The following is a 12893-nucleotide window of genomic DNA, read 5'->3' as shown; positions in this document are numbered from 1 at the left end:
TAGGTTCAGACGAAACTGAAAAAAGCCCAGGAGGTTTTAAAAGATTAATGCTGAAAAAGGGTTCTCTAGAGGGGTGTAGTTTGGGTGTGTGAGACAAGGTGTGTTTATATACCAAGAATTTGGATCTTTAGATACCTTTGGGTAAATTTGCACCTCAATTAATTGGCCCTTATGAGATTATTGACATCATTAACCCTGTGTCTTTTAAGTTACTGTTACCTGACTCCTTTCGCATTTATAATGTTTTGCACAAAGCTCTACTCAAAAAGTATGTGTCGCCCATGTCTCCTGCGCAGAAATCTCCACCGCCAGTGGAGGTTGCCAGTCAACTAGAATATAAGGGTTCTAGAATCCTTGATGTGAGGAAAGTTCGTAATTCTTTGCAATATGTAGTTCACTGGAAGGGTTTTTGTCCTGAAAAGAGTTCTTGGGTGCCAGCGAGTATAATGCATGCTATGAGGTTGGTGAGGAGATTCTATTTTGCTCACCCGGAAAAACCGATGGAAGTGATTATGGGTCCAATGGACCCTCATGGAAGGGGGGGTACTGCAACAGGGAGATGGCGACGTGCTCTCTCCCTCAGCACTGCCGGCATCCTATCCCTATGGAGAAGCAAGGATGCAGCTAGCGTCCTCGTCTCCATAGTAACAAGGGGGCAGGGAGGACCCGGCCGCTCACGCCTCCTCAGCATGGCATAACCTAGACAACGAGCAGGGGGGAACTGAGCGCCAATGGCAATGAGTCGGCGCTCAGATCTGATGGACACAACTGTCTGTGTGAAGTCCTATGCCCCGGACCGACCATGGCTCCCCTAACCTAAACTGGCTGCATAATAGTGTTTTATGAAATAGTTAGTTTCTATCAGTTAACAGATCTGTTGTATTGTACTCATATCATTATGTGAGCACAGTACATTAGACTTGTAATCTGGCATTAACTACATCATACAACTATAGTTAGATTGGATCAGGGGAGCAACGATCAGTCTTGGAGATGCAGCCAACACATGGACAATGTTTCCTGGACCAAGCAATGGCTTCTGAATCAGCTCTTAGAAAGCTCCCCCAAAAATAAAACAAAAAGAACAGTAGATAATTAATAATGTCGTCACCACGGGTCACAGAAACTGGTGATACTTATTAAAATGTAACTTTTAATCAGTCAGGTTAATAATAGTCCCTTAAGGTGTGTGTCAAAATAAACAATATTCGGCTGCTCAGAGCACTCGATAAAACTCTAGCATAAAGATGCACGGTGTGACCAAAAGAATAATAACCGATAGTCCTACATGTCCGGAAGAACCGTATTATCTGGTAGGTTATTATTCTTTTGGTGACACTGTGCACCTCTATGCTAGAGTTTTATCGAGTGCTCTGAGCAGCCAAATATTGTTTTTGTTTTGACACACACCTTAAGGGACTATTATTAACCTGACTGATTAAAAGTTACGTTTTGATAAGTATCACCATTTACTCCTTTCAGTTTCTGCCCCCCCCCCCAAAAAAAAACAACAATCATAGCATGTCCCACTGCTGAGGCCCTCCAAAAATTAATTGTATCCTGTGATGTAACCTGTCAGCAAATAGTCACAGTTCCTGCAGCTCCACCACAGGAGAAACTAATTATTTTACACATCTGTGATTAAATTCAATAGGCTGTCTGTGTAATGCACGTAAGGTTCCACACTGCAGAAGTTCTCTGCACATTTTTGATAATATTGATTGTCCTGAATGGAGACCCCTGTCTATAAAGGACCTACTGATATATTAGATCACAGGTTTTGTAAACTAGCCAACTCGTTTAAACAAGTATTTGCCAGACTGGACTTTTGGAACAAATATTCAATTTTAATCTAGTTTTACAGAACCCAGTTTTTAGTAAAACTGTGCAAATCCTTATTGCAGCAATCTATATGCTATTGATGGCTATTTCTACATAAGCATTGATTATTTGCCCTAATAATGGCTTAATAACAAATGTAGTACATGCATCCCTGACTCATTTATTATTATTAGGTTATGGGAGCTTATAAAATGTATTATACCATTAGTTCTGTCACTCTTACTGACAATAATCAGCAATAATTGGAAAGTCTTTTATCTATTATGGAACACAATAAGACTAGGGATGAGCGAACTCGAACTGTATAGTTCGGGTTCGTACCGAATTTTGGGGTGTCCGTGACACGGACCCGAACCCGGACATTTTCGTAAAAGTCCGGGTTCGGGTTCGGTGTTCGTCGCTTTCTTGGCGCTTTTGTGACGCTTTCTTGGCGCTTTTTGAAAGGCTGCAAAGCAGCCAATCAACAAGCGTCATACTACTTGCCCCAAGAGGCCATCACAGCCATGCCTACTATTGGCATGGCTGTGATTGGCCAGAGCACCATGTGACCCAGCCTCTATTTAAGCTGGAGTCACATAGCGCCGCCCGTCACTCTGCTCTGATTAGCGTAGGGAGAGGTTGCGGCTGCGACAGTAGGGCGAGATTAGGCAGATTAACTCCTCCAAAGGACTTGATTAACTGATCGATCTGCAGCTGTGGATCATTGAGCTGCTGATCCTCAATTGCTCACTGTTTTTAGGCTGCACAGACCGTTTGTCAGTCTCATTTTTCTGGGGTGATCGGCGGCCATTTTGTGTATTGTGGTGCGCCAGCACAAGCTGCGACCAAGTGCATTTAACCCTCAATGGTGTGGTTGTTTTTTGGCTAAAGCCTACATCAGGGTGAAGCTGTCACACCAAGTGCATTTAACCAGCAATAGTCTGTTCATTTTTTGGCCATATACAAAATCAGGGGCAAGCTGCGCCTGTCACCAAGTGCATTTAACCCTCAATGGTGTGGTTGTTTTTTGGCTAAAGCCTACATCAGGGTGAAGCTGTGACACCAAGTGCATTTAACCAGCAATAGTCTGTTCATTTTTTGGCCATATACAAAATCAGGGGCAAGCTGCGCCTGTCACCAAGTGCATTTAACCCTCAATGGTGTGGTTGTTTTTTGGCTAAAGCCTACATCAGGGTGAAGCTGTCACACCAAGTGCATTTAACCAGCAATAGTCTGTTCATTTTTTGGCCATATACAAAATCAGGGGCAAGCTGCGCCTGTCACCAAGTGCATTTAACCCTCAATGGTGTGGTTGTTTTTTGGCTAAAGCCTACATCAGGGTGAAGCTGTCACACCAAGTGCATTTAACCAGCAATAGTCTGTTTATTTTTTGGCCATATCCCAGTCTAATTCTGTCACTAAATCCATACCGGTCACCCAGCGCCTAAATACTAGGCCTCAAATTTATATCCAGCTAAATCTGTCCCTAGTGCTGTAGCTGGGCGAGTTATTTAGTGTCCGTTCAAGCACATTTCTTGTTCTGGGTTGAAATACAATTCCCAATTTAGCAATTTCATAATTTAGTGGTTCCTGCTATATCAGAGCTATTTGAAATCTATCCCAAAAAGGGTATATAATATTGAAGGTGCACATTGGGTCATTCAGAATAACTTCACACACACCCGCTACTGTGTATTTCCAAGTCTAATTCTGTCACTAAACCCATACCTGTCACCCAGCGCCTAAATACTAGGCCTCAAATTTAAATCCCTCTAAATCTCTCGTTACCGCTGTCCTGTTGTAGCTGGGAAAGTTATTTAGTGCCCGTCAAAGCACATTTTTTGTTCTGGGTTGAAGTACAATTCCCAATTTAGCAATTTCATAATTTAGTGGTTCCTGCTATATCAGAGCTATTTGAAATCTATCCCAAAAAGGGTATATAATATTCAAGGTGCACATTGGGTCATTCAGAATAACTTCACACACACGCTTCTGTGCATTTCCAAGTCTAATTCTGTCACTAAATCCATACCGGTCACCCAGCGCCTAAATACTAGGCCTCAAATTTATATCCCGCTGAATTTGAATACAATACATTGGGCCAAATAATATATTTGTTGTTGTGGTGAACCATAACAATGAGAAAAACATCTAGTAAGGGACGCGGACGTGGACATGGTCGTGGTGGTGTTAGTGGACCCTCTGGTGCTGGGAGAGGACGTGGCCGTTCTGCCACATCCACACGTCCTAGTGTACCAACTACCTCAGGTCCCAGTAGCCGCCAGAATTTACAGCGATATATGGTGGGGCCCAATGCCGTTCTAAGGATGGTAAGGCCTGAGCAGGTACAGGCATTAGTCAATTGGGTGGCCGACAGTGGATCCAGCACGTTCACATTATCTCCCACCCAGTCTTCTGCAGAAAGCGCACAGATGGCGCCTGAAAACCAACCCCATCAGTCTGTCACATCACCCCCATGCATACCAGGGAAACTGTCTCAGCCTCAAGTTATGCAGCAGTCTCTTATGCTGTTTGAAGACTCCGCTGGCAGGGTTTCCCAAGGGCATCCACCTAGCCCTTCCCCAGCGGTGAAAGACATAGAATGCACTGACGCACAACCACTTATGTTTCCTGATGATGAGGACATGGGAATACCACCTCAGCATGTCTCTGATGATGACGAAACACAGGTGCCAACTGCTGCGTCTTTCTGCAGTGTGCAGACTGAACAGGAGGTCAGGGATCAAGACTGGGTGGAAGACGATGCAGGGGACGATGAGGTCCTAGACCCCACATGGAATGAAGGTCGTGCCACTGACTTTCACAGTTCGGAGGAAGAGGCAGTGGTGAGACCGAGCCAACAGCGTAGCAAAAGAGGGAGCAGTGGGCAAAAGCAGAACACCCGCCGCCAAGAGACTCCGCCTGCTACTGACCGCCGCCATCTGGGACCGAGCACCCCAAAGGCAGCTTCAAGGAGTTCCCTGGCATGGCACTTCTTCAAACAATGTGCTGACGACAAGACCCGAGTGGTTTGCACGCTGTGCCATCAGAGCCTGAAGCGAGGCATTAACGTTCTGAACCTGAGCACAACCTGCATGACCAGGCACCTGCATGCAAAGCATGAACTGCAGTGGAGTAAACACCTTAAAACCAAGGAAGTCACTCAGGCTCCCCCTGCTACCTCTTCTGCTGCTGCCGCCTCGGCCTATTCTGCTGCTGCCGCCTCGGCCTCTTCCTCCGCCTCTGGAGGAACGTTGGCACCTGCCGCCCAGCAAACAGGGGATGTACCACCAACACCACCACCACCACCTCCGTCACCAAGCGTCTCAACCATGTCACACGCCAGCGTTCAGCTCTCCATCTCACAAACATTTGATAGAAAGCGTAAATTCCCACCTAGCCACCCTCGATCCCTGGCCCTGAATGCCAGCATTTCTAAACTACTGGCCTATGAAATGCTGTCATTTAGGCTGGTGGACACAGACAGCTTCAAACAGCTCATGTCGCTTGCTGTCCCACAGTATGTTGTTCCCAGCCGGCACTACTTCTCCAAGAGAGCCGTGCCTTCCCTGCACAACCAAGTATCCGATAAAATCAAGTGTGCACTGCGCAACGCCATCTGTAGCAAGGTCCACCTAACCACAGATACGTGGACCAGTAAGCACGGCCAGGGACGCTATATCTCCCTAACTGCACACTGGGTAAATGTAGTGGCAGCTGGGCCCCAGGCGGAGAGCTGTTTGGCGCACGTCCTGCCGCCGCCAAGGATCGCAGGGCAACATTCTTTGCCTCCTGTTGCCACCTCCTCCTTCTCGGCTTCCTCCTCCTCTTCTTCCACCTGCTCATCCAGTCAGCCACACACCTTCACCACCAACTTCAGCACAGCCCGGGGTAAACGTCAGCAGGCCATTCTGAAACTCATATGTTTGGGGGACAGGCCCCACACCGCACAGGAGTTGTGGCGGGGTATTGAACAACAGACCGACGAGTGGTTGCTGCCGGTGAGCCTCAAGCCCGGCCTGGTGGTGTGTGATAATGGGCGAAATCTCGTTGCAGCTCTGGGACTAGCCAATTTGACGCACATCCCTTGCTTGGCGCATGTGCTGAATTTGGTGGTGCAGAAGTTCATTCACAACTACCCCGACATGTCAGAGCTGCTGCATAAAGTGCGGGCCGTCTGTTCGCGCTTCCGGCGTTCACATCCTGCCGCTGCTCGCCTGTCTGCGCTACAGCGTAACTTCGGCCTTCCCGCTCACCGCCTCATATGCGACGTGCCCACCAGGTGGAACTCCACCTTGCACATGCTGGACAGACTGTGCGAGCAGCAGCAGGCCATAGTGGAGTTTCAGCTGCAGCACGCACGGGTCAGTCGCACTACAGAACAGCACCACTTCACCACCAATGACTGGGCCTCCATGCGAGACCTGTGTGCCCTGTTGCGCTGTTTCGAGTACTCCACCAACATGGCCAGTGGCGATGACACCGTTATCAGCGTTACAATACCACTTCTATGTCTCCTTGAGAAAACACTTAGGGCGATGATGGAACAGGAGGTGGCCCAGGAGGAGGAGGAGGAGGATGAGGAAGAGGGGTCATTTTTAGCACTTTCAGGCCAGTCTCTTCGAAGTGACTCAGAGGGAGGTTTTTTGCAACAGCAGAGGCCAGGTACAAATGTGGCCAGCCAGGGCCCACTACTGGAGGACGAGGAGGACGAGGATGAGGAGGAGGTGGAGGAGGATGAGGATGAAGCATGGTCACAGCGGGGTGGCACCCAACGCAGCTCGGGTCCATCACTGGTGCGTGGCTGGGGGGAAAGGCAGGACGATGACGATACGCCTCCCACAGAGGACAGCTTGTCCTTACCCCTGGGCAGCCTGGCACACATGAGCGACTACATGCTGCAGTGCCTGCGCAACGACAGCAGAGTTGCCCACATTTTAACCTGTGCGGACTACTGGGTTGCCACCCTGCTGGATCCACGCTACAAAGACAATGTGCCCACCTTACTTCCTGCACTGGAGCGTGATAGGAAGATGCGCGAGTACAAGCGCACGTTGGTAGACGCGCTACTGAGAGCATTCCCAAATGTCACAGGGGAACAAGTGGAAGCCCAAGGCCAAGGCAGAGGAGGAGCAAGAGGTCGCCAAGGCAGCTGTGTCACGGCCAGCTCCTCTGAGGGCAGGGTTAGCATGGCAGAGATGTGGAAAACTTTTGTCAACACGCCACAGCTAACTGCACCACCACCTGATACGCAACGTGTTAGCAGGAGGCAACATTTCACTAACATGGTGGAACAGTACGTGTGCACACCCCTCCACGTACTGACTGATGGTTCGGCCCCATTCAACTTCTGGGTCTCTAAATTGTCCACGTGGCCAGAGCTAGCCTTTTATGCCTTGGAGGTGCTGGCCTGCCCGGCAGCCAGCGTTTTGTCTGAACGTGTATTCAGCACGGCAGGGGGTGTCATTACAGACAAACGCAGCCGCCTGTCTACAGCCAATGTGGACAAGCTGACGTTCATAAAAATGAACCAGGCATGGATCCCACAGGACCTGTCCGTCCCTTGTCCAGATTAGACATTAACTACCTCCCCATAACCATATATTATTGGACTCCAGGGCACTTCCTCATTCAATCCTATTTTTATTTTCATTTTACCATTATATTGTGATGCTACCCAAAGTTGAATGAACCTCTCCTCTGCCTGTGTGCTAGGCCTAAATATATGCCAATGGACTGTTGCAGTGGTGGCTGACATGAAGCCTGATTCTCTGCTATGACATGCAGACTAATTCTCTGCTGACATGAAGCCAGATTGTCTGTTACGGGACCTCTCTCCTCTGCCTGGGTGCTGGGCCTAAATTTATGACAATGGACTGTTGCAGTGGTGGCTGACGTGAAGCCTGATTCTCTGCTATGACATGCAGACTGATTCTCTGCTGACATGAAGCCAGATCCTCTGTTACGGGACCTCTCTCCTCTGCCTGGGTGCTGGGCCTGAATATATGCCAATGGACTGTTGCAGTGGTGGGTGACGTGAAGCCTCATTCTCTGCTATGACATGCAGACTAATTCTCTGCTGACATGAAGCCAGATTGTCTGTTACGGGACCTCTCTCCTCTGCCTGTGTGTGTGCTGGGCCTAAATATATGCCAATGGACTGTTGCAGTGGTGGCTGACGTGAAGCCTCATTCTCTGCTATGACATGCAGACTGATTCTCTGCTGACATGAAGCCAGATCCTCTGTTACGGGACCTCTCTCCTCTGCCTGGGTGCTGGGCCTAAATTTATGACAATGGACTGTTGCAGTGGTGGCTGACGTGAAGCCTGATTCTCTGCTATGACATGCAGACTGATTCTCTGCTGTCATGAAGCCAGATTGTCTGTTACGGGACCTTTCTCCTCTACCTGGGTTCTGGGCCTAAATTTATGAAAATTGACTCTTACAGTGGTGGGTGACGTGAAGCCTGATTCTCTGCTATGATATGAAGACTGATTCTCTGCTGACATGAAGCCAGATTGTCTGTTACGGGACCTTTCTCCTCTGCCTGGGTTCTGGGCCTAAATTTATGAAAATTGACTCTTACAGTGGTGGGTGACGTGAAGCCTGATTCTCTGCTATGATATGAAGACTGATTCTCTGCTGACATGAAGCCAGATTGTCTGTTACGGGACCTTTCTCCTCTGCCTGGGTTCTGGGCCTAAATTTATGAAAATTGACTCTTACAGTGGTGGGTGACGTGAAGCCTGATTCTCTGCTATGATATGAAGACTGATTCTCTGCTGACATGAAGCCAGATTGTCTGTTACGGGACCTTTCTCCTCTGCCTGGGTTCTGGGCCTAAATTTATGAAAATTGACTCTTACAGTGGTGGGTGACGTGAAGCCTGATTCTCTGCTATGATATGAAGACTGATTCTCTGCTGACATGAAGCCAGATTCTCTGTTACGGGACCTCTCTCCTCTGCCTGGGTGCTGGGCCTAAATTTATGACAATGGACTGTTGCAGTGGTGGCTGACGTGAAGCCTGATTCTCTGCTATGACATGCAGACTGATTCTCTGCTGACATGAAGCCAGATTCTCTGTTACGGGACCTCTCTCCTCTGCCTGTGTGTGTGCTGGGCCTAAATATATGCCAATGGACTGTTGCAGTGGTGGCTGACGTGAAGCCTCATTCTCTGCTATGACATGCAGACTAATTCTCTGCTGACATGAAGACAGATTCTCTGTTACGGGACCTCTCTCCTCTGCCTGGGTGCCGGGGCCTAAATATCTGAGAATGGACTGTTCCAGTGGTGGGTGACGGGAAGCCAGATTCTCTGCTATGGAACCTCTCTCCAATTGATTTTGGTTAATTTTTATTTATTTAATTTTTATTTTAATTCATTTCCCTATCCACATTTGTTTGCAGGGGATTTACCTACATGTTGCTGCCTTTTGCAGCCCTCTAGCTCTTTCCTGGGCTGTTTTACAGCCTTTTTAGTGCCGAAAAGTTCGGGTCCCCATTGACTTCAATGGGGTTCGGGTTCGGGACGAAGTTCGGATCGGGTTCGGATCCCGAACCCGAACATTTCCGGGATGTTCGGCCGAACTTCTCGAACCCGAACATCCAGGTGTTCGCTCAACTCTAAATAAGACTTTCAGCCAACCATCAAAAAGCTCATGCCGTCATGTTACAGAAACATTGTTCTAGTGAAGGAGAAAACAATAATTTTATCTCCTCCTTAAGGGAAAACACAAATATATTTAGAGATTATGTAATGGATCAATATTAGCTGTGGATTATTAGACAGATCAATATCCAAATGCCTAAACACTTCCTTTCGGCAATAGGAAATAGCACAATCATCTTTTGTTGATACTGTTGTATATTAACGGTTTATATTGTGAAGCAAGACATTGGATTTTAGAAGACCAGATTCATTTTCTGCTAGTGCTATGCAGCTGTGGTTTGAATTGTCTTATTATATCGAACAGCAATTGGTATAAGTCTTCTTGAGGGACCTATATTCCATTCCATTGCAATAAGATATATTGAGAAGTACCAGGGTAACATATCCTTTTTTTTTTTTATAACACTACATTGAAACGCTTAAGGAAAATATCCAGCATACAAACCTCACTATCTTTAATCTCCAAATCGTTCACAACAAACCTAAAGGTTGCATCTGCAGATAAGTTGTGGGCTTCCAACCAGAAGCGTACTTTGCCTTTATCCAAAATCTCATAGGCCAGTTCTGACTTCAGAGGAATAGCTAGAAGTAAAATGTATACACAATGGAAGTCAAGGAAGCAATAAGAACAAAATTATAAGAGTTACAAACATTGAAACTTGGATTATGCCTGATCTGGGCCAAATGGAATCCACTTAAATACCTGGTATGAATAAGAAAAGAGGACCTGCTTTTTTCCATAAACCATGCTACTTTCCCTTGGGTTGTTTCTGCTGTTCCAGCCCTCTTCACTTAAATGGTGCTAAACATAAAGTATTAACCAAGTGAAGCTATTTCTGGTGAACAAATTCCACATTTGAAGGATAACATTCTGACAGATAGCCCTCAGCATCTGCCACTTTCTCAGTATGTCTTGTAGAAACCAAACTGGTATGTTTTTTTATTAGAGTTTGTGCTCTGAATGCCAAAATTAGAAAGTAGACTTAAAAGAGTGGCACAGTATTACAAAATAAAAAGGTCTACTACCTTTCCAGAAGCAGGGCCACTGCATGGGCTATGTCTGGTTCACCTTAACATACTCTGATAATACATGGTGTCATACTTTTGTTAGATTGTATTTTCAAAAGTCTTTGCTTGAACTCTCCTTTAGCTATGATGAGCAATTCCATGTATCTAGGATATGTTATCTCTTACTAATTACTGGGGGTCTGACTGCTGGGAAGCACCACCATTTGTATAATGAAGGCGCCAAAACTGTGACTCTTTCAGACTTTTCCACCACATAGTGCCACAACTGTCCATGCTCTATGCTGAAACTGCACCTCAGCACCATTAATATTAGTCAAATTAACTAGGGACAAGTTCTTTCTAAGGCTTATGCACTTAATAGTTTTTGTATCCATGTCCAATCTGCATTTTTGGCAGATAGCACATGGACCTATTGGCAGATAGCACATGTTCCGTATGTTGGTCCCACAAATTTATAAAATTCTATTCATGTCCATACTGCGGACAAGTCCATGTATAAACACCACTGTGTGCTCTTTAAAAGGGCTCTATAGCCCCTTAATGACAGGACACACATTCCAACAGCCATAACGTTCTTTATTGTCAATTGATGTTTCTACATAAAACCATTTTTAGCAATATATGGTATTTTCTGTGAAATTGTATATTGATTTTTAACTGATTATGCTATTAGGGCATATCTAAGTGATTACAAATCCCCCTAAAATATTCTGGTGCATTTTGAGGGTGAGTTTAAAACATAAAATTGTTTTGTTACTTTACCTAATTTTTACCTTGTTTGTTAATAATTGAGATGACTGATAGTTGTCAAAAATTGGATGTTAATCACATCCATATCAGGTCTACATTGCATCACATAAGCTAGAAGTGAACATCACGTGTATGTCCCTGAAATTGCTGTAATGCAAATATCTTTCACAAAATGAAGTCTGACATTCTTCTAAATAACACTTTAGCTAATGGGGATTAGACCCACTAAACTTAGATAACTTTTTTCAATAACACAGATGCTAATAAAGACTTGACCTACAATGCATAAGGAATGTCCTGAGACCCTTTTACTTTTGGTATGTTGTGACCTTGTGCTAAAATATATTTAAAAAAAAACATCAATCTGCACTCTGTTCCCCTTAATGGAAAATTGAAAAAATAAATTTAGATTTTTATTTTTATGTATTAAAAATCAAAAACTAAAATTAGGCATGGACATAATTTAGACCCCTTGACATGACACTTGAAATTTATCTCTGGGGACCTTGATTGGAGTTCACCTGTGGTAAATTCAGGTGATTAGGAAAGATACACATCTGTCTATATAATGTTTCACAGCTAACAATGCATGTCCGAGCAAAAACCAAGCCATGAAGTGGAAAGAATTGCCTGTAGAGCTCCTATACAGGATTGTGTGGAGTCACTGATCTGGAGAAGGATACAAAAAATTCTGATCCACTGAAAGCTTTAGGACTCCATAGTTCCTAAACGGAAGATGTTTGGAACAACCAGGGCTTTTCCTTTAGCTGGCCACCCCACAAAACAAAGTAATCGGGGGAGAAGAGCTTTATTAAGAGAGGTGACCAAGAACCCAATGGTAAATCTGGCTGAGCTCCAAAGATCCTGCGTGTAGATGGGAGAAACTTACAGAAGGTCAGCCATCACTGCTCCACCAATATAGGTTTTATGGAAGAGTTGCCAGAAATAAGTATTTTCCCAGTAAAAAAAAAAAAACTCATCAAAGCCCATCTACAGTTTGCAAAAAAATGCACCTCTCAGGCACCTTCTCTGATGAAACCAAGATTTAACTTTTTGTCCTCAATGGTAAGTGTCATGTCTGGAGGAAACAGGCATTTTTAATCACCTGCCCAATACAATCTATGCGGTGAGGCATAGTGGTGGCAACATCTTGCTGTGGGAGTATTTTTCAGTGACTTAACAGGGAGATTGGCCAGGTTTGAGGGAAAGCTGAATGGAGCAAAGTACACAGATATTCTTAATGAAAAACTGATCCATTGTGCTCTGGACCTCAGACTGTGCCGAATGTTTAACTTTCAACAAGAGAATGACCCTAACCATACAGCTAAGAAAACATGGGGTGGCTTAGGAGCAACTCTTTGAATGTATCTGAGAGGCCCAGCCAGAGCCCTAACTTGAAACAAACAAAATATCTCTGGGGAGAGCTGAAAATGGCTGCTGACTGACGAACCCCATTCAACCTGACAGAACTTGAGAGGATCTGCAGAGAATAATGGCAGAAAATCCCCAAATCCAGGTGTGCAAACCTTGTGGCATCATACCCAAGAAGACTATAGGCTGTAACCACTGCCAAAGGTGCTTAATCTAAGTACTGAATACTCATATTAATGCAAGATTAT

General features: G+C 45.5%; 1 protein-coding gene across 7 annotated transcripts in view; it reads right to left on the bottom strand.

The window, feature by feature from the left end:
- Nucleotides 1-12893, bottom strand: part of MYOM2 (myomesin 2) — a 419263-nt gene that overhangs the window by 273563 nt on the left and 132807 nt on the right. For all 7 annotated transcript variants that reach the window (XM_044289251.1, XM_044289247.1, XM_044289250.1 and 4 more), the window contains one exon: nucleotides 9941-10077. In XM_044289251.1, the coding sequence (XP_044145186.1) occupies nucleotides 9941-10077 (137 nt within the window). The remainder of the gene's footprint in view (nucleotides 1-9940; nucleotides 10078-12893) is intronic.

Source organism: Bufo gargarizans, chromosome 4, assembly GCF_014858855.1.
Source record: "Bufo gargarizans isolate SCDJY-AF-19 chromosome 4, ASM1485885v1, whole genome shotgun sequence".
Taxonomy (NCBI): domain Eukaryota; kingdom Metazoa; phylum Chordata; class Amphibia; order Anura; family Bufonidae; genus Bufo; species Bufo gargarizans.
Note: the sequence above shows the minus strand (reverse complement) of the source record. Positions and strands in the feature narration are given on the sequence as shown.